The 25,464-nt window shown below is 37.5% G+C and overlaps 3 protein-coding genes across 4 annotated transcripts; 2 read left to right on the plus strand and 1 right to left on the minus strand.

The window, feature by feature from the left end:
* The first annotated feature begins 1,434 nt into the window (after positions 1-1,434).
* LOC137739074 (oxygen-evolving enhancer protein 2, chloroplastic-like) lies at positions 1,435-3,035 on the plus strand. The gene is made up of 4 exons (XM_068478556.1): positions 1,435-1,758; positions 1,980-2,212; positions 2,321-2,371; positions 2,591-3,035. Exons 1-4 carry the CDS (start codon positions 1,497-1,499, stop codon positions 2,849-2,851), a joined length of 807 nt encoding a protein of 268 aa, XP_068334657.1. The 5' UTR covers positions 1,435-1,496; the 3' UTR covers positions 2,852-3,035.
* Positions 3,036-3,423: 388 nt separating this feature from the next.
* Positions 3,424-8,778, minus strand: LOC137739072 (WD repeat-containing protein 26 homolog). 2 transcript variants are annotated; one of them, XM_068478554.1, is made up of 5 exons: positions 8,623-8,778; positions 6,721-7,602; positions 5,825-5,926; positions 4,406-5,035; positions 3,424-3,803 (listed from the first exon to the last, which is right to left on the minus strand). In XM_068478554.1, the coding sequence occupies exons 2-5, from the start codon at positions 7,507-7,509 to the stop codon at positions 3,585-3,587; spliced, it is 1,740 nt and encodes a 579-aa protein (XP_068334655.1). In that variant the 5' UTR covers positions 7,510-7,602; positions 8,623-8,778; the 3' UTR covers positions 3,424-3,584. The 2 variants fall into 2 exon arrangements, with proteins under 2 accessions (XP_068334655.1, XP_068334656.1); XM_068478555.1 differs by having other exon boundaries at positions 8,228-8,757.
* An 810-nt stretch (positions 8,779-9,588) lies between these two features.
* On the plus strand, positions 9,589-19,632 carry LOC137739122 (DExH-box ATP-dependent RNA helicase DExH6-like). Its single transcript, XM_068478616.1, has 14 exons — positions 9,589-9,966; positions 10,200-10,290; positions 10,467-10,770; positions 10,886-10,960; positions 11,244-11,288; positions 13,536-13,626; positions 13,748-13,806; positions 14,324-14,485; positions 14,717-14,769; positions 15,090-15,123; positions 15,246-15,335; positions 15,450-16,454; positions 17,456-18,547; positions 18,668-19,632. The coding sequence occupies exons 1-14, from the start codon at positions 9,873-9,875 to the stop codon at positions 19,304-19,306; spliced, it is 3,834 nt and encodes a 1,277-aa protein (XP_068334717.1). The 5' UTR covers positions 9,589-9,872; the 3' UTR covers positions 19,307-19,632.
* Positions 19,633-25,464: the final 5,832 nt, after the last annotated feature.

Consider the following 25,464-nt stretch of genomic DNA (forward strand, 5'->3'; position numbering starts at 1 on the left):
ACAATTACTTTTATCAGGACGGTTTAACACTTTGGTTTAGTGGTTGGCTATCCGACTCCCATAAATAGCTTTTTATATCAAATTTTTAGTATTAATATTATTATTTTTGACACAACGATATACATCAAGGAAAAATAAATTGACACCGCATTTATCATTTCTAAAACTCAATTTCAAAATCTCTCAATTATAAATAAAAAGTAATATCAGTAACTTATAATTATCACTCACTCAAATTGTATTCTCAGAAAGATTATTGACGCCATGACAATGATGTTCACAACATGCATGTGGAACGTACTAAACGACAATTAGATTCACGTGAATATATTGTGAAAAATAAATAAAATGGTTTTGTATGGTGTGCAATGGACAAGTGTAGGTTCACTACTAAGTTCGATCCAGCACTGAATTGTTTTAACTTAATTAACCCCCCAATTACCTTGAGCGAAATTAGGTCGAATAAACCATACTAGCTTTTAGATGGAGTTTTATCTCAAAAGTATGGAAGATACTAGCAATGAATCATCTAATATTATAACCTATGAGAATAAACTACATATATATATATAGAGGAAGCCTTTAAGGGAAGAGATCATTCTTTTTCAAAAAAAATGAGAACATCCTCTTAACCGTTAGATCTGACTTTAATAAAATCTTGTGATTGAGATTATGTGGCATCTGATTTAATCTCAGCCATAGAATTTCATTAAAACCAAATCTAATGATCAAGAGGGTGTCCCCATTTTTTTTAACAGAGTTTATTCATTTATGTTATATCCATATATTAATGACTTGTATCGAGCCATACAACATGACTTACCAACGTGTAACTAATTAATGTCTACGTATGATTAATGGGTACCCAATTAGTTAAATGGATGTTCGTTTAAGTATTAAATGTGGCGGTGAGTGATGGTGTTTAATAATCCTGAACGTATCAAAAAGCGTTTTCAATTATGGCTGAACTTGGCTAGTAACCGAGCTCGAGGTGCCAAAACTGAAAACGAAGCCAACTCCTTCGGTTGAGCCATTTTTTATGCCAACACCGCCCCGCAGCCAGGCCAAACCGATCACGTCGATCAGCCACTTCGACGGTGTGGTTCGGCCGGCAGGCGGGTTTGTTGTTTAGAAGAGAGTTTGAGGCCTTCAAAGAAGACCCATAACTAAATAGGTCCATTCCTCAGACGGGCCTCCAACAGAAAACATAACAAATCTCCGAAGAGCAAATGCATGACTTGGAAACAAAATCATGTACAAAAGCAAAATGAGAACAATGCCACGTGTCACCAATGAAAACCCCTACAACCTTATCCCACATCAACATCTAATCTTCCAAGTCATCCAATTCCCTGATCCAATATCCAAAAATTAACCAACCATTTCCCTTCACGTATCACACAAAAAAGTTAACATATCCAAAAACCCAACTTTCTCCAGCTCACGTTCTATACCACACTTGAGACGATCACAAAGAAGAGTTGAGTGTGAACGAAATGGCCTCCACTGCATGCTTTTTGCACCACCATTCACTCACCACCGCCGCTTCTGCCCGGTCCTCATCGTCGGCACAGCGCCAAGTGGTGAACATCAACAAGCACAACCAGGTTGTGATCTGCCGGGCCCAGAAGCAGGCAGCCGGCCAGGAAGAAGAGAGCGGTGCTACCGTCTCACGGCGGTTGGCTCTCACAGTCCTCATCGGCGCTGCAGCCCTTGGCTCCAAGGTTTCCCCTGCTGATGCAGCTTATGGTGAATCGGGTATACACACTCACTCGCCCTTATGAAACCTTTACGCAGTTAATTAATATACGAAATGTTCTCTTGTCAAACAATCTTTTCAATACGAACACCTGAATTGTTTAGTGTTTCTTAAAGCGTAGTACAAACTGACAGTCTAGCAACATAACACAATCTATGTATAATGTGCTCATCTGCATTGATCAAAGTGACTTATAATTATTGATTGAATGCAACTGCAGCCAATGTCTTCGGAAAGCCAAAGTCGAACACAGACTTCTTGCCATACGTTGGAGAGGGATTCAAGTTATCCATTCCTGCAAAATGGAACCGTAGCAAAGAGGTTGAGTACCCTGGTCAAGTCCTTAGGTACGAGGACAACTTCGACAGCAACAGCAATGTGGCCGTCACAATCACCCCAACCGACAAGAAATCCATCGCCGACTATGGCTCCCCCGAGGAATTCCTTTCGAAGGTGTACTAGCTTCTTCTATTTTCCGATGACAACGTAAAATATGTTACAATTACATCGTCCAAGTACTTCCAATTACTAACAATTCAGTTATGGTGTGGGTTTTTCTAGGTGGACTACTTGCTAGGCAAACAAGCCTACTTTGGCAAGACTGAATCCGAGGTAATTAGTTGTACAACACATACAAAAATAATGCTAAAGTCTCCAAATTTGTTCGCTGAATAATATTATGTCACTAAACGAGGTTCAGATTTGAACAAATGAAATATTATCACATCACTTGATGAATAAAACTACGTGATCCTAAAAATACTCAATAGAAAAGCACAACGGTGGCAAAAGTGTGAGTTCTTATGGAATTCGAATTTGAACATGGTATAGGGTGGTTTCGATCCGGGTGCCGTGGCCACAGCCAACATATTGGAGAGTTCTAGCCGAGTGGTTGACGGAAAGCAGTACTACTACATATCTGTGTTGACAAGGACAGCCGACGGAGATGAAGGAGGCAAGCACCAGCTTATCACAGCCACCGTGAAAGACGGCAAACTCTACATTCTAAAGGCACAAGCCGGAGACAAGAGGTGGTTCAAAGGAGCAAGGAAGTTTGTAGAGAGCACTGCAAGTTCTTTCAGTGTTGCATAAGAATTTATTTGAGAGGGTTTGTGTAATGTAAATCACCTTAAGATTGTGAATTGCCTTTGAGCTCTCTAGTTTTTTTTCTTCTTCTTTTCTCCTGTGTGTTTTAAAAGTTGGCTATAACTGAGGAAATGGTTGAGCATATATAATTGTTTCACGGTATTAAGCAATTTTCTTACTGCTTGTGTAAGTCAAAGAGATTACGGGCCTCTTACTTGAGTGGTTAAGAGCATTTACCCTCGAGCGTCAAAGTTCCTATGTTCGTTCTATCGTTTGTATCGTTATGAAACTTCATAAATGGTATAGAATTTAAACACCAATTGCCATATGGAAACTTATACCAAGAGATTCAGAACAATTCTGAACAAACCAGACGGCGATTTCTGTTCCTCTGAATGCAATAGAATCCCTTAACAGATGAAGAGCATGGAATGAATAACGCACAAACGTAAATCTACTAAAGAGGAAGCCTGCATCGCAAGATTGCCCCCATTCAATTAGGGTTTACCGAAGAACGTACCAAGGAAATTTCTCATGCACAGAAGTTCGAAAATCGATTCAAAGAAAACAAATCAAGATAATAAAATGAAATAGTAAATTTATTAATACTTGCTGCACAATCCACATGCTTGTTTGACATGAATGTCTGATTTTTTGACGATGATAAAAGGCATTTACACAAAAGCAATGGTCAGAGAAAGAACTTATAACCAGAGATTAGCTTTTTCAAGTCTTTTTATCATGTTCCTCCATTACAATTTAAATGGATGCCATTGCTGTGTGCACCCCTGTGCTTCACCTTTTGCCCGCTCAGGCCCCATATCCGAATTGTGCGGTCATCACTGGCAGAGGCGAACATGTGCGGGTTTGCTGGATTCCAGCTGACACAATTAACAGCTCCAGAATGACCCGGCAATACCTCTATGAGCTCCCCTGAGCCTCTATGCCATACGTAAACCTGCAAAGTGAAACCATCAATTAGCACTCTGAAAGGGGAGTGACAAGTAATCTTCAAAGCATTTATGTACACGTCCTCCTGTGATGTCCTCTTAATGCCATTGATCATATTGACCTCACCATACGGTCACAGGTCCGAGATGATCCACATCATCCAGCAATACACACAGGCATGAATGAACATATATCCAACAAAAAAGAATGGATTAAACTAACAAATAAATGCGTTTTTAATTTAGCCTCCATGCCCTGGCACTGAGCGACTAAAGTGGTTCAACCCTCAATGTAAACAATACACACAAAAGAAAAAACTAAACGTGAAGCCAGTCTCATCTGTCATTAACGAAACTCATCAACTGAACTACATTAATGATCATATCTTGTACTCACAAAAAAGTACAATGGAAGTCATATAACTAATAAAAGATTTAAACATGAACATTTATATGGCTGTTAACTGATATGTCCAGACATGAACCTGATATTGATTATACGATTATTCAAAAGAAATCATAAGCAAAAATAATGCTTCAGCATCACTCTTCTATTTCTGCTTAAAAACTAAAAGCAAAGAGGGTTTAGGATTTTAACAAAATTCTTTACCTGTGAATCCTCACTACCGCTAGCAACAAAAGCTTCTTCAAGTCCACCAAAACAAGACCTGATAACAAATCGGGTGCGTTTGTGACCTTTGTACTTAGCGACAAGCTTGTTTTCACCTTCTATGTTCCAGAGATGGATTTCTTGGTTCAGAAGATTAACCAACAAGAACCTATTATCTCTTGATAAAGAAAAAGATGTTATAGTTTGATCTTCTTCAATAAATGTCTCAACTTTGGCTTCCCTGTCAAGGAGTAATATAGCATTCTCTCTACAATTACTTATAAGTTGCTTCCCATCGCTAGTTATTTCCAAATCAGAGATTCTTAAACTTCGTTGGCCTTTCCAACACTCCAGCTCTTTCCCATCTAACTCCCACATGCAGATACTCTTGTCACTGACACCAGAGAATAAACATTTCCCATCTGGAAACCATCCACAGGACACCAGACCAACACCAGGTTTTTCATAAACATGGAGACATTCACCAGAAGAAACATCCCAACGCCGGACAGCCTCCTCCACTCCACAAGTGAGGAGTTGATGGTCATCAGGACTCCATGAAACTGAGGAAACAGGTTTCTGGTGACCAGATAGTCTATGCTTTAAAGAAACCCCACCATTCACATCAACCTATACCCCAACAAGAAGAAGATTAGGGCATAATACTTCTGAGATAATAGGATCAAAATAAAAGACAAAAAGAAAGCGGTATAACGTTAAATAAGAATTACACGCAGAATTATCCAACCAAACTGATATTTTTTTTTTAATTTTTTGTATTGCAACGATATAAAACACACATACGTTAGCCTGGATTTGAGGTCAGATAGAAATTGAGCATGCCAAGCTCAGCCAAGTACAGTCCTTTCAAAAGTATGGTGAAAACTAACCGTATTTAATGTGTGTACCGTGTTATTTTCTTCTTTATGCAACTCAACATATCTATGAATGCATACGTCATGTACTTATCCCAAATGTATACATTCCAACCTCAAAGATTCTCCCCCCCAAGATGAGGTTATGTAGGTCATAAACAGAAATTGTTGAACATACAAATCCTTATCTCTCAGCCATTAGTTGGAAAAGTGTCATCTAAGCTGCAGATACACACACAAAGAAAAACAATGTTTGAAAAAAAAAAAAAAAAGGAAATAAATGGAGAACTGAAAACCAATTATATCGCTTATGTTTCATGCACTTGCAAACAATTTAATCTAGGGCACCACAGACTGAGTATATATTTAATACATCATGAAACAGAAAAGATGCATGCAACAGTGTGAAAATAGATGGAAGGCCAGCATAGAAACTACATGTGAAGAAGGAAGCAGCAACGAGTGATCAATTTCTATATAAGACAGCCTTTTTAGATGAACGCCAACACAAGATTAAGAGAGTTCCATATGATATTAAAGTTACCTCCCATATGATTGCTGATTGATCACTTGATGATGAAGCTAAGTACTTCCCATCGTGTGAAAATTGCAGAAACCAGACTTCGTCATTGTGTGCCTGTAATATCTGTAAAATCGGAAGTGATTAGAAAGATATGGAATAAACATGACTAACATGTACAGCCAAATTCACAGTAACATTTATAAATGTAAGAGTGGGGTAATGCAGATTCTAGACAAGGTAAATAAAATATCTACCAAAAAAGCATAACAAAAGAGTACGATGAGAGAGAATGAGAGATTAATCTTCATTAACATAACAAGTCATGGAACCAGAAGACAGCAACAACGCAGGCTAACAAAACCAAAAATAAAATCAATGAAGATGGAATCAAACATAGATTAAGTGGTGCCAGTTACAGAAGCACTTGATACATTGTAAGAAAACCATGGGTTGCGCATTCTGTTAAATTTTAAAGGTTGGAGAATGAAACTCAGGCTTTACAGTTTTACCCATGTGCCGAATAAAATACACACCTTCTAGTATTGTCCACCAATTTTATTCATAGTTTTGTGAAATGCTAAGGTAATACCACATACTTTTTACTGACTCCCCTCCATTTTCTATTTTGAAGTCAAACTAATTGGAAGGACTAAAAGAACAAGACTGGAGAAGAATCCTCTAACTTATCAAACAGAATGGCTAGTTGCTTCTCACAGTCCATAAACGAAGACTTACTAAATAATCTCAGCTTACCCATTCACTAATATTACTTAACTTCAAGAGATTAAGATGAGATAACTGAGATCAAAATAAATGAAGAACAAAATTTTGCATACACCATATTATATATGACCAAATCAGTAAACTTGATAAGCACACAGCACTATATTAAAGCTTCAACCAAATCTAGTTCCAACCTGTAACGTTTGAGAAGGAATCTGCTCTTTCCCACACCAATGATCAGTGTACAATGACATTTCCTCGTTCAAGGTGTTGTGAAAAATGCAAGCATCACGTTGTAAGACAAGGGCCTGTTCAACCAAATGTTCCAACCGTCTGTCAAGTATCATAAGTGTTGGGGGAAGCAGTTTCTGCAAGTCCTCCAGTAACTTTGATCGAGACTTGGCCCGCACAATGTTCTTACCAGGAGTCCCACCAAATGAAGGAGAAACTATGCAGGAAGAAAGCTCGCGAACTCTACTACCATTGATGCAAAGAGGCACAATCTCAGTCCTCAATGTCTTCAATGCATCCATGTCTTTTTCTTCATCTAGAAGTTCAAAGTACTTCTGCTCCAATATCATAAAGGAGGCTGATTTAACAATGGTTTCATCAGATAGACCAATTTTTTGCAATGTGTCAACACTTCCATCCCAGTTTCCATCCAGAATTTGCTGCATAAAGAGATTTACGAAAGAAGAATGCAATGGTATCCCAGACTCTTCTTCCAAATGAGCACCACTTTTCTTATAGCCAAGAGAATATAGCGCCTTAGCTATTAGTCGAACAAATTCCACCCTCTTAATAACTCCTTTTGAACCAACAACCTGTTCGTCCCCTTCAGATGGTAGGGGCCGAGCCATCAAGTCTCTTGAAGAGCCAGCTACAGGCTCTGCACAAGATGAACCGTTGGAAAGTCCTCTCAATTCTCCAGCGGATAATTTCATGCGTTTTGTGGCTGGTTCTTCATCCCCCACACCTCCCATGAAATGTGCACCTCAGCCCATATATTAATACAACGGTAGAGAAGCAAGAAGCAAGTAATTTCAAACAGCCAGTTGAAGACAAGAAACAAATTCCTGGATACAGTAAAAATGGTAATGAATATGTAAAGCTTAAAGTCTTATCCATCATAACATTAACATCTCTAAGTTGAGCACACAAAAGAAAGAACCCAATCATATAATACCATCTACATGGAGCATTAAAACTTCTTTACAAGATCTGATTGGAACTAGAACGAGTAAATTTTTTACTGCAAATGCCCGAAAATTTACAATTTCAGCAATTCCATTCAATGACTTCAAGGTTGAGTCAAAGATATAAGCAAAGGAATCATTAATGTACATCAATCATCAAACTACTGATACCACAAATCCTGAAGAGCTTACGAAGAACACACCAAACTGATGATCTACCATTTAAGGAAACAGAATCAGTCCGATTTCAGTCCATAATATGCTCAAGAAAAGCTAAAATCTACCAAGAAAGGGAAATACATCGTTTTTAACACCTAAAAAAACACATCTTAGTGATAATAGATCAGAACCCACATCAGAAACAATCGAAAGTAGCAGAATCCTACTATCTTAGCAATCAAAACAAACCGAAATACGAAATCTGACCTCGAAAATTTCGATATGCAAAAGATATAAACACATAAGAACAAAAATCCAATAAGTTCAGCAAGAAATGAGAACCAACCAAGAGGATTAGAAGCCGTCACAAGATTAACCCAGATTAAGAAGCACAAACAAAGCAAAATCCAAGATACCCAGAAACCGATTCGGGGTTTGGGAACCGATTCCGATCAAAAGAAGAAGAACCCAATACAGAAACACCCTCAGAATTCAAGAAATCAATGATGGGTATGAGGAAGAACAGGAGAGCAAAGCATCCAAAACCAAGACTTGCTTTTTTCCCAATTGTCGGCACATTAGAAGTAATATAGGCGAGCAAGCAGCAGATTAAGGCAATAATTACGATGAAATTATGTGAAAAAAAAGAAAGAGCAGATTGCAGATTTCAATGAATGCCAAATGGGTTAATGATTTGGGGATTTTGAAGGGATGAATAAAGTATATAGATATACCAGGTACCTTTATCGTATAACACACTGAGAGTTCCTCTTTTGCGTGGAGGAAACCACCTCAATGGGGGTTATATTTTAAGAGAGAGAGAGAGGGAGACAGGGTCAGAGAGATGAGTCCTGCAAGTTCTACTTGTGCTGCCTTTACAATCTTCACATTTTATAGCTCGTTTACTAGTCGTAATAAAAAGCAAATCAATTGAATTAAGAAGGTGATTAAAGGGGAAAAGTTAGAATTTGATTCTTGTTAAAGACTTTTTACCCCTAAATTGCAAATTTGCTTTTGGTGGTAGGCCACAGTTCAAATTTGGGCCAATGCCATGGGCTGGGCTTTTAGGTTAACATATTTATTTTTTTAACGATAAACCGAGTTTATATACGAATCGATACCGTCACTAAATTATATATATTTGATCTCAACTACCTTTTTAAGTTGAGTATGTGTTCTTTCTTATCTTCTAAGATTTCAAGTTCGACTCACATAAATGACGACATTAATGCTTAACTATTATAATTGTCCTATTATATATTAGTTGACAAATCTTCGTATTGAATCTATTGAATAATATAAAGTCCTACATCAGAAATCTAACTTAATTAGTAATGGGCTGGGTGACCTATGAAACTTTAACATGAGAAACCTTAGTAATAAATCACAATATGACCTTCACAATGCGAGTCATGAATTTCAGCTATACGCTTGATGAGATTCATTCATCGAAATCAATATAAACATTGTGAAAAACATATTTGCACATAGAATAACACATGTGGAGAAATTAGTTTACAATTTTTCTTTTTAAATACATTTTTTCATCAGAATGCTTAAATACATGTAAATAACGAGATTTAAACTTAAAACTTCGGTGGAAAGCAGTTAAGCTAAAGTCATAGCCAAAAATAAAGTGTAAGCGGCGCCCCCACCGCTCATGTAAATCAAAGCATAAAAAAAGCATCTGCCGAAGAAGGGCCAAAACACTACTAACTTGCGAAACACACAGCCCAACTCAAAACACCACCATTCGCAACCAGCAGCAGTCGCCAACTATTCAGGGCAGAGCCAGACGCCGATACCCCAACCTTCCACAACTCCGCCGACTCTCTCTCTTTCTTTCTCTCCTCCCGTCTCTCTCTATCAATCTTCTTCTTCTTCCTCGAGCCCTTGCATTTCTGTGGGTGCCAAAACTCAGACCCAGATTCGGAATTTAACGAACAAAGAAGCAAAAAAGAAGAGGGCCGGAGCCGAAGGAAGGGAGAGAGATGGCGAGGAAGAAGAAACATACTAAAGTTGATGAACCCACAAAGAACCGATTACTAGACGCACTCGAGCGGTTCAACGCTTCAACTGATGAAGGTAAAGTTTTAATTTTTATTAATTTAAAGTTCCTGGGTTAAACTGTGTGCTAATCAATTTTTGCAATTGATTGCATTTTAATCCGTGTTCGCTTCCGTTTCTTGGTGGGCTTTTGTGATTCGAAAATACCCAGTTATTGATTTTGTTTTATTTTTTGAAAATTAGGGTGCTTTTGATGTTTGTATGAATGTTTTTTTATTTACTTTTTGAATAATATGGGAATCTGATTGCAGTTTACACATTCGAGGCCGGTCTCTCGAGCTTCGAACGGGCATTCGTGCATGAACAATGCAGGAGATGGTGTATGAAATCGAAGAGTAAAGGGTGAGTGTGCTTGTAGTTATGCCCCTTGTGATTGTGACAAAATGTGGTTTATTTCAATTTGAGAGAAGCTTACATGTTCCCATATTTTCGAAACTGAAAGAAAACCCCATCTGCACAGTCAGCCTTTTGGCCCTTTTCTACTTGTTTTACTGATAATGAACCTGAACTCTGTATAGGAAAGGGGAACACCGGTGTATCTCTGTTTCCAAAATTAGAAAGAAGAACACTGATGTACCAAGTCTCAGTTCCTTGACATTTTCCGAAGGCACAAAAGAAGTATTAAGTGACTTGTTCGTACGTTACCCACCTGGTGATGAAGTGGAGGACTTAGAATTGTCTGGGAAAAGTAGCGATAAGAATGAGAGTGCCCAGCGGAAGAGGGACAAAACGTTTCGCAAGCCTTTGATGAACAAGGAAGAAATTGCAAAGAAAGTGGAATCACTTGCTTCTAAATTAAAGAATAATGCTAACTTGAGAAAGGTATTTCTGAGCTCACTGATGTTATACCCATAGTATCATTCTACACAAATTTTAAGTCATATTTTCAAAATAGTAGTCTCAGCATGACAAGGTATTTGTGGCTTTATGCATGCAGATTTTTGAAGACAAGTCCAAGCTTCCAATCATGTCCTACAAGGATGTCATTACATCGACAGTTGAATCTCACCAGGTTAATTTTAAAAAAAATCACATACTTGGTGCTTTAAAAATTATTAGCAATTTGAAAAAAAAATAAAAGTTATTAGTTATGATCTGATCACATTAAGTATGATATTATTTTGGCACTCCCTAGTTTAAGTTAGATATGTGATGTTACCTTTCCCGAACATGATTGGGTTTGTTACTGGGTACTAGAATCCCTGTTTTGCCTACATTATTGAACCTTCATTCGACTTGAATGTATTTCTTACATAGGTTTTGGGGCTTAATGTTTGTTCTATGTTTGAAAACAGGTAATTCTTATATCTGGTGAGACTGGGTGCGGAAAGACAACACAGGTTACGATTTCTTTGCTTTTTCTTCTTTATGGTATATTTATCACAGTGTGTCTTGAACCTCTGTTTCAAAGGAATTTCATTTCATATCATTTTCTCACAAATTTATCTGTGTTTTAGCAATGATATGCAATGAAGTGTTTAGTTGTTTTAGAGCTTCATTTGTTCATTTACTTTTTAGTAGGAATTTTGTTGAAATCAATCAGTGAGTGGGAAAGATTGAAAAAAAAATGAAAGATAAGAAAAGCAACATTAAGCTTGATAAGTAAGGATGTTTTAGTATCTTATGATATTTGTGGAGTGCATGTACTGGTCTTGCAAGAAAACCCTATTTGGTTGGTAAGCTGATCATATAATAGCGAGATTTATATTCAGTCATGAATTTGGAGGCAGGATTAGCTGATTTAGAACACTTAAGGAACATGAACAACACTGTTAGAAGTATAATTATGAACTTGTAAATTTATAGATAAGGAGATAGTCGGCATACACAGCTGTGGGTTTAATGCTTAGACACTGATGCATGATAGGTGGAAAGACAAGGCACCTGAATTCTCATATATGGTACAGTAAGCTACATCGAACACACACATATATTTAATGTTAAACCTGAATCTGGCAAATATTAAAGGATAGTGCTATTCACACACCACATTTCACCTTCCACACACTCTTGTTAATTTTTGTCCATTGATCTTCTATAATTCATTCGATCCGATGGCCAAAAATTGAGAAAGGTGTGTGAGAAGTAAAAATGGGTGTGTGGATAGCACCACCCATATTTAATTGTTTGCCTGATTCTGCAAAAGACTATAATTAATTTTTGGGTGATTGAATTGAACTTTGACACAATCTAGGCATTGTGTCTCATCAAGGGGCACATTGATCAAACCTTTTTTTGGTGGTGTGGGAATTGCCTCATTTATTAGTGACTGCTAAAGGAGATTTGGTTGATACTACTTGTATGACATGGTAGGGTACTAGGGTGGAAGTTAATTCCTGAACTTTTAATATATGTTAAATGAATATGGAGGATCATGCTAACATTAATTGGGTAGTGAACCTATTGCTTTTGAAAGCTTGATGTTTTAATACGAGGGGTGTTGCTTGTTTGATATTTAGCATCAACCCTATCTATTCGTATTTCATTTTTGGTTGACCAACTTTGAATGGTTTTTTCTTATATGATTACTAACTTTTCCTTTCATGGAACTACCAATATTGTTTTAAGAAATACTGATTGCGTATAAAAGTTGTGGTTTGTTAGGTTTTAGGTGTATACTCTGATTATTAGGGGACTAAGTTGAATATAAGTCTTGGTGAATGGTACATGTTGGCTAATTGTCCCGAGCCTTCAATTCAGTGGTTAAAATAAAATTACTATCAAAAAAGAAATGTCTTGGTGTTTGTCTAGATGAGTCATAGTGATGACAAAAAAATGTAAGTCAGTAGGGGTTGCTTGTTAGAACTATGAGGAGATTTCTAATCTAAAAAGGTCTTGAATTGAGTAGGACAAGTTTACGATATGTAGTTAGGATTACAATAGGATTAAAACAGGCTCCCTTTTAATCTTACAGCCTAGATACTTCTGAACTCACACTTCTAATATTATGGCTAATAAATTCTAAGGTTACATGACAATCTGATACATACAAGTAGAGTTTGTTGGATAAAGGGAAGACGTCTCTGTTGGGTGTTTTGGGATCAAGGAACACCTAGTAAATTGCATGGAGATGAGTGCCTACACTTATGACATATTTTGGTTGATGTGAACTCTTACAAAACCTGCTCCCGTGGCAAAATTGGTACTTTTACTTTGCAAAACTAAGCCCAGTGCATGTCCCCATCCGGAGTAAAAATTCATCAAGATTTTGAATGTTTATTTAGTGAATAGCATTTCAAAAAAGGAGAGATGGAGTATCTAGACTTAAAACAATGTTTGTGGATGTGCGTTTTCAAAAGTGCAATAATAATGTCATCATTGGGAATTGGGAGTTAAAATCTTGATCAGGTTCTTATACTCATTGGATTAATCTGTTTCTATGATAAGCTTTAGTAGTTACCTTGTGTTTATCAGTCATGTGAAGATGTATATGACATGCTTTTAACATTTCTTTGATGTTACCTTTACGCTGCGCACTAGTTTTTTCTGCTTAATATACCGTAGCATTGATATTTTTATGAAGGTACTTACTATCATTACTTTCTGTGATTATATTTGACGGTGTGTTTGTTTAAAATGTGGTTCAGGTCCCACAATTTATTTTGGACCACATGTGGGGCAAGGGTGAGGCATGTAAAATAGTGTGTACTCAACCTCGACGTATCTCAGCCACTTCAGGTTGACACTTGAGACTATTTTTTCTGCATACAGAACTTTTAGGTTCTTTTTTTTTAATATCCCTTTCTCTTCTCATTGTAAACAAAAAAAAAAGTTCAATTCTTTGTATTTTGGTGTCCAGTTGCTGAGAGAGTCTCTCAGGAAAGAGGAGAAAATGTCGGAGAGGATATTGGATACAAGGTAATGCTATTCATGAGTTGTTTTAATGTGTAGTTTGTCTTTTATCTTATGAATGACCATTTTGTCTTACATTGTTGTTAGAAGGCAAGTTGTATTGTTAGCGGCCTCGTATTCAGTTTAGGTATATCTACTAGACATGACTGTCCCTAGGGAAGAAGATACTCCTGAGTTTTGCAAGTCATTAGTCAGTAATCTGGAGAGTTTGAACAAATTAATCTTTTCATTGGAAATTAGAGGGCAGAACTTGTTGTGAACACATTTGTTGGGTGTTTTTGGTTGGTCTGATTGTCAACATGTAAAGTTAGTTGGTTGTGTCATTATCTGTTATTTGGTATTAAATATATTCTTGGGGTTTATATCAAACCAGGGAAGGTTATATTCCTTGTGATTATACATTTCTGTGTGGAAGTATGCATAGGGTCTATTAGATTCCAAGTCTTATCTATCTTGTCTAATATGATTTTCGAACTACTTATAACTTGTGACTAATTAACCTGTGTACTTTTGGCAATGTTAGATACGGTTGGAAAGTAAAGCTGGGAGGCACTCATCAATTGTTTTCTGCACAAATGGAATTTTATTGAGGATGCTAGTTTCCAGAGGTGCTGATAGATCAAAAGCAGATGCCTCAAACAAAGAAACCGAGCATAATCTTGCTGACATAACTCACATTATAGTGGTACTGTACTTTCTTCATGTGGATTTTTTAATTTCTTTCTGGAACCTAGGAACAGATTCTAGTAATTAGATTATAGGGCTGGAAGGTTGATATGTGCATTCATTCATTTGTATTAGGCATATGCTGTTGAACTAATTTTATCGATACCAGTTTAAACATGTGCTCTCATATATGCTTCCTTGTTTGTGTTATTGTGGATTGCAATTACAATGACTGGTGTTCATTCTGTAGGATGAAATTCATGAAAGGGATCGCTACGCTGATTTGATGCTAGCAATTATCAGGTATCTCTACAACATATCGATTTATCACCATTGAGTTGTTTGCTTTTGTTAATTAACCTCGATGTCTACATGCTTTTGGTTTGCTTAAGAGCTCAAATTAGAGTAACTTAAATTTGGGAAAAGCCAAGTATGAGTAGCAATAATACTATCAAATAGTCAAGTGGAGAAATGTTTGAGCGAAGTGCTACTGTGTATTGTAATTCATTACTGGTGGACATTAACTCTAGAATGCACATAACTCTTGCAAAGTTTATCAATCTGAAACTTTCTATTCCGATTTTTCTTTATTTATTATTTTTTTCTGTGTGGTTTATGTGCAGAGACATGCTTTCTTCACACCCTCATCTACATCTGGTTAGTTCAAATATGTCTTCTGTTTTGGTGATTCTCACCAATATTTGTACGTTTCTCTTTTTTTAGGAACTTATATTAACTGGTGATCCACGGTATCTTTCCTATAATTCTTAACCTAACAGATATTAATGAGTGCGACTGTTGATGCCGAACGATTTTCAAAATATTTTGGTGGCTGCCCAATTATCCGTGTTCCTGGGTTCACCTATCCTGTAAAATCTCTTCCTCAGATAGTGACTTGTCATTTGTCTGAAAAAATACTGTGGTTTGTTAATATGTTGATCTTGTGCTTCTTTGTTTTAATATCTTTACTATCTTTTTTTCAGGTTAAAAGTTTCTATTTAGAGGATGTACTTTCTATCCTGAAATCTGCAGAACGTAATCACATTGATAACACTGTAGTAGGTTTACAAACTGAAGACCCTGACTTAACCGAGGAAGATAAGCTTGCTTTAGATGAAGCTATTGATTTGGCTTGGTCTAATGATGAGTTTGATCGCCTTCTAGAATTGCTTTCTACTGAAGGAACACACAAAGTCTTTAATTACCAGCATTCTTTAACCGGACTTACACCGTTAATGGTGTTTGCTGGAAAGGGTAGAACTGCATATGTTTGCATGCTTTTATCTTTTGCTGCAGACTGCCATTTACAGGCCAAGGATGGAACAACCGCATTGGAGTTGGCTGAACGGGAAAACCAGCGAGAAATTGCTGAGATATTGAAAGAGCATATAGAAAATTCTCTTTCTAACTCGATGAAAGAACAACTGTTACTTGATAAATATCACCAATATTTCAATCCTGAAAATATTGATGTGGTTCTTATAGAGCAATTATTAAAAAAAATTTGTAATGATTCAAAAGATGGAGCCATCCTTGTTTTCCTTCCAGGGTGGGACGATATAAATAAAACCCGGGAGAGATTACTTATGAATCCACATTTCAGAGATTCTTCAAGGTTTCTGATAATAGCTCTACATTCGATGGTTCCATCTTTTGAGCAAAAGAAGGTCTTCAAACGCCCCCCTCACGGTTGCCGTAAAATTGTTCTTTCAACTAATATGGCTGAAACTGCCATCACCATAGATGATGTTGTTTATGTTATAGACACTGGTCGGATGAAAGAAAGAAATTATGATCCTTATAGTAATGTATCAACTCTTCAATCTTCTTGGGTGTCAAAGGCAAATGCCAAGCAGCGAGAGGGCCGAGCAGGCCGTTGCCAGCCTGGAATCTGTTATCATCTCTATTCTAGACTTCGAGAAGCTTCATTGCCAAACTTTCAGGAGCCTGAGATTAAGAGAATGCCAATTGAGGAGCTCTGTCTTCAGGTAACATTTCTGCTCATTTTTTGAACCTCTTTGAATCATGACAGAAAATACTTCTGCCCAAATGGTTGCATCGTTCTATTGTTGACATGTTAAAGTTCCACATAATTGTTATTCCCTTCCTCCTACCCCCCTTTCTAAAAAGATTCCACTTCCAAAGAATTAGTAAAATGACGAGTTGTGTGATCATAAATAAGAATGATAGGCGTATCTGCGTGTCATACGTAGGTGGGATGTTTTGCAATTGTTGAGTTATGTTTTAGTCACTTCTGTTCTTTATTTTCTTGCATGCTGCTCGTATTAAACACGCAAATTGCTTGCAGAAACTTGATTCTTAATATAAAGTGAATTGCATTATATGCCGTAGTAATATTCGAAGCGATAAGAGAACAAGTGTTGTTTAAATTTATAATTTGTATGATTTTGTTGTATAAGAGGAGCTTTTGGGGCTGGTCTGGTATTGCTTTGCTTTTAAAAAGAACTCTGTTGTGTTGTGAGAATAAACAGTTGTAAAATAAAATTGTTGAGTGTTTGGTAAATTTTTTTTTTTTTCTTGTAAAGTGCTTTTAACAAAAAATAGTGTCCGAGTGTTTGGTAAACTTCTATTCAAATTGATGTGAATATGTTAAATGACTAAAAAGGATATGATATTTAATGTGATATAATCATTGTTAAAGAGAATAATGTAGGGGCAATGTTTGTAATTTTGTAAAATATGTGGAGGTATACTTGCCATTTGAAAATTTCATTAAATGGCTACTGATTACTATGCCTTAAAAAAAAAAAAAACACTTTTTTTTCAGAAGCATGGTAGACCCTACTTCTGTTTTTCTACTATCATTGACATCAGTTTTTTAAAAAAGTACTTTTTTTTTTTGTTTTACCAAATACAATTGATGTTCGAGATTTTTTAACAAGATGCTTTTTTTTTAAAAGCACCATAATCTCAAACCAGCCCTTTGTAATGTCTTAAAGCTTTGTGAGATTTTGGTTCTGGTTGACAGGTGAAGTTACTCGACCCAGAATGCAAGATAGAAGAATTCTTGCACAAGACATTGGATCCCCCACGTGCAGAGACCATACGCAATGCAGTTTCTGTTCTTCAAGATATTGGGGCACTGTCGCTCGATGAGAAACTTACAGATCTTGGAGAGAAGTTAGGCACTCTACCTGTTCATCCACTGACAAGCAGGATGCTTTTCTTTGCAATACTGATGAACTGTCTAGACCCAGCTTTGACTCTGGCATGTGCTTCTGACTACAAGGATCCATTTGCCCTGCCAATGTTACCTGATGAAAGGACGAGAGCTGCTGCTGCTAAATTCGAACTTGCTTCATTGTATGGTGGCCTTAGTGATCAGCTAGCAGTCATTGCAGCATTTGACTGCTGGAAGGCTGCAAAAGAAAGGGGTGAAGAGAGAGGTTTCTGTTCTCGATACTTTGTGTCTTCAAGCACGATGCACATGCTATCTGGTATGCGTGGGCAGCTCCAAAAGGAGCTAAGTCGGCATGGGTTTATTCCCGAGGATGTATCAAGATGTAGCTTGAATGCACGGAACCCAGGTATACTCCGTGCTGTTCTTGTGGCCGGTTTGTATCCAATGGTGGGTAGATTGCTTCCTCCTCTCAAGAATGGGAAACGAACTTTTGTAGAGACTGCTAGTGGTGGTAAAGTTCAATTGCACGTCCACTCCATTAACACTAAGTTATCATGCAAGGCAAATCCTGGGGAACGTCCATTGATTGTTTATGATGAGGTAACTCGTGGGGATGGGGGTATGAATATACGGAACTGCACTGTTGTCGCGCCGCTTCCATTATTATTGCTTTCATCAGAAATTGCTGTTGCTCCAGCCGATGATGATGATGACAATGACGAGGGGAGTGATGTGGATTACATAGAGGATGGAAGTGATGAAGATGTAATGGAAATAGATCGTAAGTCAGGTGGACAACACGAGGAGAAAATTATGTCGTCTCCTGATAAATCAGTCAAAGTTATTGTCGATTGTTGGCTTCATTTTGGGTCCAAAGCTCTTGATGTTGCTCAAGTTTACTGCTTGAGAGAACGCCTATCTACAGCAATCTTATTCAAAGTACTTCATTATTCTTTTACGGCTTACTTTTCATCACAATTTGCAGTACCTCACAATAATTCATTTATATCCTGAAACCTTGTTGATTTCCAATCTGAGTTTCTGTTCACTTTGTTGTAGGTTACGCATCCAAGGAAAGATTTGCCTCCTGCTCTTGGGGCCTCTGTCTATGCTATCGCATGTGCTCTATCTATTGATGGTCTATCTGGGATCACATTACCTGTGGAATCTGTGGAGTCACCGACTTCTGTGCTGGAGAGTCAAGCGTACTTGCAATTTCTTATCAGCGGTAACTCACATGACCAACACATCCTCCGACCACACTCTAAACCAACACTTAACACAGGCCATAAACTTTCTAAATCTCTGAGACCATGTGAGGGGCATGGAACATCACTTATGAGCCATAACGCACACCAAACACATCAGTCTGCACTTGTGAGCCATGGGACACACCAAACACACCTCAGACCACATGAGAGGCCTCCACCACAAGGTACTAGTATACTTGCCGCTAATGGAGCAGTGAGGTCTTGTACGAAAGGAAACAAAGCAGCCAACTTGAGTGACCCTTCAAGTCACAACGTTGGACCACCGCTTCATTGGGCTTCCAAGACTGCACACCAGAAGCCTCCATCAGAAGGTACTAGGTTACTTGCCATTAATGGAGGGGCAAAGGTGAGTGAGCCATTAAGTCAGACTGTTGGCCAACCAGTTAAGTCAACTTCAAGGAAGAAGCGTAGGAATGGCGCCGGGTAAGCGGTGATTACTAATGAGTCTAACTGCATGTTGTAGGCTGCTAGATGGGCGTAAGCTGGCCGCGTAGAAGGCCTAGCAGTGGTGGGTATGGCGGATGCGGTTATTGATCAACCTACAGATTTGCACTGCCCTGTTTTAGGCCCATGTTTATGAGTTATTGTCATTTTATAGGATGTGTAATGTACCGTCAACACATTGATCGTTCCAAATCTCCCGACATGTATTCCTCCAGGAAATTCTTATTTGCCAACATTTTCCTGCGAACAAATGAACGCGTCCGAACCGTAGCTTTGATTTTATTGTCAGAAGATCGGTGAAAGCGAAAATGTTCTTGGTTTGATTAACAGTTTAGATTAGTTTATATCACTAACAAGCTTGAAGTGAAAATCTTGGTCAAGAGGAAGCCATATGGTTCTCTTTTTATTGAACGACATGGCCAAATTTTGGTGGTTCTCTCTCTGAACCGTAGCAATGCCAAACCCTACTTGTTGGACTACAAGTGGACTATTGCAACAAATTGGAAATAAAAAACGTTTTATCTACTCCGAGATATCCTTTAAGCAGTGACATGTCACGTGGTGAAGGTCAGAGAGAGAGAGAGAGAGAGAGAGTTAAAACAGTTACACAAACTATCTTTTTGAACCAATTGGCACCCTTGCTTACCCGCACAAAATTGAAAATGCAACATTAACTTTATCAATTAGCATGTCAATCTTAGGAGAAAAACTTGTGCAAGATAGTCCGACCGCATTATCTATAAAGTGTCGTTCAAAAACATTGAATCTCTTATATTTTAACAACATTTAATTCTACGCATCATTCAGTATGAGAGTTGACCTAGTCAGACAGTCTTACTCAAAAACGAATAAAAACGATAAGGATAAGGAAAACAAAAGAAGCCAACAAAATGAGGATAACCTTAGTGACCAAACTTTATCCCCATTAGGCTCCATACCAAAATAAAACAACCCCAATCATGCAAAATTTGCATCCCCTTGGAGACGGCAAAGGCAGAAGGAGATAAAGAAGGTAGAATTTCATTGTTAATTGCAATGAAAGGCCACCCCAGGCACAGGGAAATCCACCCTGGCCCACTCTTTATCCTACACCCTCAAACTCGAGAAAATTTTCATTTGCACCAAATATTTATAATATAATTAGTTGAAAAACAAATTATATTAAAATTTTTAACTAATTGTATTGTATTATACTTGGTGTACATCAAAATTTTATCAACATTTCCTAATATAAGGTTTCTCATTTTTTTTTTTTTTTTTACACGTGATGTTAAGGAGAATAAAAATAAAACTTTGTAACTCGAGTGCATGAGTAAGCACCTTAACAAAATCACAAAAAAAAAAAGCTCAATATCATTTCGAACCAACATCATCTTAATTTGTCATTTGAATAAGTCAGTATTCAATATTTTACGGTTGTTGTGAACTAAACATAAGAATAAAATAGTTAGAGAGGATCCTCGCCAGATACCTTTGTGAGGATTCCAGATATCTTCCAATCACATATGTTTATCATACATCGTGGAGTCAGTTTTAGTAAGGTACTATTTATATTTAATTTTAAATTAAAAAATTTATAATGATTTCTAACCACACAAAATACAATAAACGAATGTTATTTAAGAATCCCGAATCCTCATAAATAGGAGCCGACGAGAATCCTCACTCTAGATTAGTAACTGCCTTAAATGCTCAGTTACTTACGTCATCATATGTTTAGGGGTGTGATATCCACACACCCCTTTTTACTTCTCCCGCACATTTTTAGTTTTTAACCGTCGGATCAGATGAATTGAAGAAGATCAATGGACAGAAATTAACAAGAGTGTGTGAGAAGTAAAAGGAAGTGTGTGGATAGCACACCCCTATGTTTATTGTAGGCTTAGACTTGATACATTTGCCTACTATACCGTAGCTGCCAAAGATCAAACAAAATAGACAAGTAAAAGAATGCCAAAATGTTGTAAATAAAATAAAGCCAACGTCAACCATCACAGAGGTTGTTCAGTGATTAGGGACGAATTCCATATCTGTATTTCTTAGTGTACATTATGTATTCGATTTCAGGCGCTGGTGAATTGCACGATAGAAATCTAGGAAAGCTGAAATATTTCTGTGAGTCTTTTCGCATCACTGAGGTTGTCTAGTGATTATGGACGAATTCCAGATCTGTATTTCTTACCTTACGTTATGTATTCGATTTCAAGCGCCGATGAATTGCACTATAGAGATCTAAAAAAACTGAAATATTTATGTGAATCTTTTTTATCCCCTGAAATGATGGACTGTGTAACAAAACAACCAACTAATCTCTTATCAAGAAAGAAAAAATAAAGCCAACGTCATCTGAATCCAACGTGAGAACATAATAAAGTAGCCGTAGTATCAATGGTTGCTGTTTTTCAACCACAAATAATTGCAGCCGCCGCAATGATTGATGCTTCCTGATAGGTTCCCATGTCAAGAGAACGCGGAGTCAACCCACCCCAGGGTGCCCCCCTCCCTGCACCCCATAAACCAAAGGAAAGAGGAGGGAAAATCCTTAATATCTTGATTAATCACTATTTTATTCTTAATTTTATCTGATAACATAAATTAATCTTGATTATTATATAAAATTTTTGGTGCTGCTGAGTATGCTGACAGGTTAAATTTTGTCATTAAGAACATCCAGTTGTGTTTAAAGTTTGTCTTATTACTTGTCGAGTCAACCGTTTACCCTGACCAGTTGGATGCACAGCACCCCCTTTTTCGCTTGCAGAGAAGAGAGAGAGAACGAGAGAGAGAGAGAGAGAGAGAGAGAGAGAGCGGGTTTGTGCCATATTCCTTCAAATATCTTGCTGAATTTCGGGGCATCATCTTAGAAGCCTGAAGCTTTTATTGGTCAACTCTTAGGTCTTTCAAGCTTTTTTTTTCTTTTCAAAAGGGTGTCTTTGTATGCAATCTTAATCCTTTTTTCTTGGAATTTTGGTCAATATTTTTTCTAGGTTTTGAACTTTTGATTCATATTTTTGTTCACTATTGAAAGTTCGAAGCTTTGGATTTGATGGGTTATGAAGATTCAAGCCATATCTCTGCCTGGATATGGAGGATTCATTATCTCCAGCTGAGCTAGTTACCTAGCTTTTTGTAGAAATAGAAATTAATCCTCTTCGGTCAAATCCGAGATCAAATCTGGAAACTTAGTGTGAACTTCTGAGCCCTATATTGTTGTTAGAAGTGGAGAAGGTCGAATATGTCTTCTCCAGGAGATCCTCTTCGGTCAAAGTTTCATTACAAAACTTGAGAAGTGATCAAATTCGACGAACTTCATAATTATACTCATTCACAGACTTAAAGTCTTGGAAGCGCAAATGCTGCTAGTCGTGTCTTGCTTCAGGCAAGAATATGTCATTTTGGTGATTAAAACGATCAGCCAAAGGGACCCATAGTGCATGTGGATCCTCCTCAGCAAGATATTCAGTTTGCAAGGCGTCATGGATATGTCTTCAGATGAAGATCATAGCAGCGGCTTTTTCAGCTTCGCCAACAAGGTTGTCCGTCTTTTCTTCGATGACAAGATGCAAGTTCTTTGCAGTGAGGTGGAGCTTCACATCTTGGACCCACTTGAGGTAGTTCCTTCCAGAGACCTCCAAAGCAGTGAAGTCGAGTTTGTTCAAATTCAACATGTTCCTGTCATAAAATAGATGGACAAGACGTGGTTAGTGTCATGGAGAAAAATCAATCCATTCACATAAGAGTAGAACATACAGGTTCTAATAGACATGTATTGGTTTAATTTTGCATGAAAAAACTTTGGTTTTTCATGGGTGATGTTTTTAAATGAAAACTTTTGATGTTTTTAAGTGAAAACTTTAGGTTTTCAAACAATGCATGTTTTTAAGAAACTTTAGGTTTATATGTTCCTGCAGGCAAACACAAATATATACACAAAAATATGCAACAAGAATATGCAAATAGAACTTCATGTCTACAATTATATTGAATTAATTATTTGGACTTCGGGCTAAATTTAAGGTGTCGATGAAAAAATATAAAACTCATTGGTCCTAAAATAATTAGGTGAATAAACTCGGGGCCCAAAAGAAGGCCTAAGCCCACGAGTGGGCTGAGTAAATTCTCTGCTATGAGGTCCAGGCCCATATTAGGTTGGATTTTGTTTAGGACTACAGTCCCTACGGTAAGAAAGGTAAAAGGGATAGGCTCAAGTGGCTGGCCTAAGATTATGGGCTGGATAAAAAAAAAAAAAAAAGGCTCGTGCAGGGGCAATGATCTTATGCTACGAGTTGCAGGGAACGATAGGTGTCGTGCGGGGGCAGGGTTCCAATGCGGTGGGTATACGGGAACACCGAAGCCTAATTGGGCTTGTGTGGTGAGCGAGTCGAGAAAAGGGTTTGCAGCAGGCTTTGCGGCATACAAACCCAAAACCAAGTTTTGGTTTTAGATTGGTCCGAGAAGAACCAAAGCCCAAAGGGCTATGTTTTTTGACCAAAAGGGTAGCTTAGCGTGTGCTGGGTATGCGTTGCCGGGGAAGAACACCGAGATTAGTTGACGATGCCACGTTAGACGGTGTTTCCAAGGTCAGGACAAGCCATGGTTCGTAGGAGAACCAAGTGTTTGTCGACATAGATAAGATCTCAACGTCGGGGGACAAAGGACCGAAGGAATTCAATTGAATTCAAATGAAAAACCCATGAAATTCTTCTAGAATTTCAAGAAATCGTTGGTGAAAACGATAGGTTTGTCCAAATTACACGACTGCTGGTCGTGTTTCGTCAGAAAAATCAACACGGAAGACCTGGGCTTCAGGTCGTGGTTGGGACAAGGTGCTTCAAACGCAACGTTTTCAGTTCAGGCTTACGCCCGGGGTTCGATATTGGGTTGGTCTTGGCTTGCTCACGGGCGTGGCCCATTGACATGGGTGATGCAGGTCATGGGTTCGAAAAACCCTAGGTTTCTCGATTTCAATTTTTTTTCTTTTTCTTCAATTCAATTCATATATAATTCAATTTGATGCATATGCAATTCAATAATTTTAAATGCATGTACATATATTTGATGCAATTCATGGTAAATATCAAATTCACATAATTCAATAATTATGAATATAATGCATACACAATTTATGTAGAATCTAAAATTCGAAAAATGTAAAGTTGGGTTATGCATTATGGTGAATGTTCATGCTATCAGGGCTGCAAAAATATCGAGATAAAAACCGTTGTTTTGAAAGAACCGAATTGCGTGATGATATGAATGAACTGGTTTGATGCAGAAAATCTCATCGTCAAATTCCTAAGCGCATCGATAGAAGCATGCTGTTAACGTGTTGTAGCCTATTTTATTTGACAAGGGGTAAGGGGGCCGGTGGCAAGGATAAGAGAGATTGAGAGAGATGTGTTTGTAGAATTGTAGAGGAATGTGTGTGTTATCCCTCCTACATAGTGCCTTTATTTATAGTAGTAAAATGAGAGAAGAAATTTCTTCATCCCCAAGGAATACAGGTTGTAATGGGAAATGATAACTAGAATTAAATCTAATCTAGGATTTACACAATCACACTTAAACTAGGAAAGTTTACAACAAGTATTCAATATTTTACAGTTGTTGTTAACTAAACATAAGAATAAAATTGTTAGAGAGGATTCTTGTTGGATTCTTTTGTCAAGATCTCGAAGATCCTCTAATCAAATTCGTTTATCATACATCGTGCGACCAATTTTCGTCAAGTATTGTTTATATTCAATTTTAAATAAAAAAATTTACAATAATTTTTTATCACACGATGTACAATGAACGGATGTGATTTGAGAATCCCTGAAATCCTCACAAAGAGAATCCAACGAGGATCCTCACTCTAAAATAGTAGCTGCCTCAAATGCTCAATTACTTACATCATCATATGTTTATTGTGGGCTTAGACGTTGATACCTATGCCTAGGGGTGGAAAAAATTCCCGAAAATCCCAAACCGAACCGAAAAAATCCCGATCCCAAACCAAAAATTTCCCAAACCGAAATTCCCGAAATTTTCGGGATGTTATCCCGAACCAATCCCAAAATTTCGGTATGGGATTCGGGATTGGCTTTTCGATATTTCGGGAATCCCATACCAAACCGAAAATATATAATATTAATTATT

This window comes from Pyrus communis, chromosome 7, assembly GCF_963583255.1.
Source record: "Pyrus communis chromosome 7, drPyrComm1.1, whole genome shotgun sequence".
NCBI lineage: Eukaryota > Viridiplantae > Streptophyta > Magnoliopsida > Rosales > Rosaceae > Pyrus > Pyrus communis.

Excerpts from the sequence above, each read along its gene's own strand:
- LOC137739074 (XM_068478556.1), top strand. The coding sequence starts at position 1,497 with ATGGCCTCCACTGCATGCTTTTTGCACCACCATTCACTCACCACCGCC. Across the intron at positions 1,759-1,979 it reads TGCAGCTTATGGTGAATCGG|CCAATGTCTTCGGAAAGCCA; the intron begins GTATACACACTC and ends ATGCAACTGCAG. Across the intron at positions 2,213-2,320 it reads CCGAGGAATTCCTTTCGAAG|GTGGACTACTTGCTAGGCAA; the intron begins GTGTACTAGCTT and ends GGGTTTTTCTAG.
- LOC137739122 (XM_068478616.1), top strand. The coding sequence starts at position 9,873 with ATGGCGAGGAAGAAGAAACATACTAAAGTTGATGAACCCACAAAGAAC. Across the intron at positions 13,807-14,323 it reads GAGAGGATATTGGATACAAG|ATACGGTTGGAAAGTAAAGC; the intron begins GTAATGCTATTC and ends TGGCAATGTTAG. Across the intron at positions 18,548-18,667 it reads CTACAGCAATCTTATTCAAA|GTTACGCATCCAAGGAAAGA; the intron begins GTACTTCATTAT and ends ACTTTGTTGTAG.
- LOC137739072 (XM_068478554.1), bottom strand. The coding sequence starts at position 7,509 with ATGGGAGGTGTGGGGGATGAAGAACCAGCCACAAAACGCATGAAATTA. Across the intron at positions 5,036-5,824 it reads AATCAGCAATCATATGGGAG|GTTGATGTGAATGGTGGGGT; the intron begins GTAACTTTAATA and ends GTTGGGGTATAG. Across the intron at positions 3,804-4,405 it reads GCGGTAGTGAGGATTCACAG|GTTTACGTATGGCATAGAGG; the intron begins GTAAAGAATTTT and ends TTCACTTTGCAG.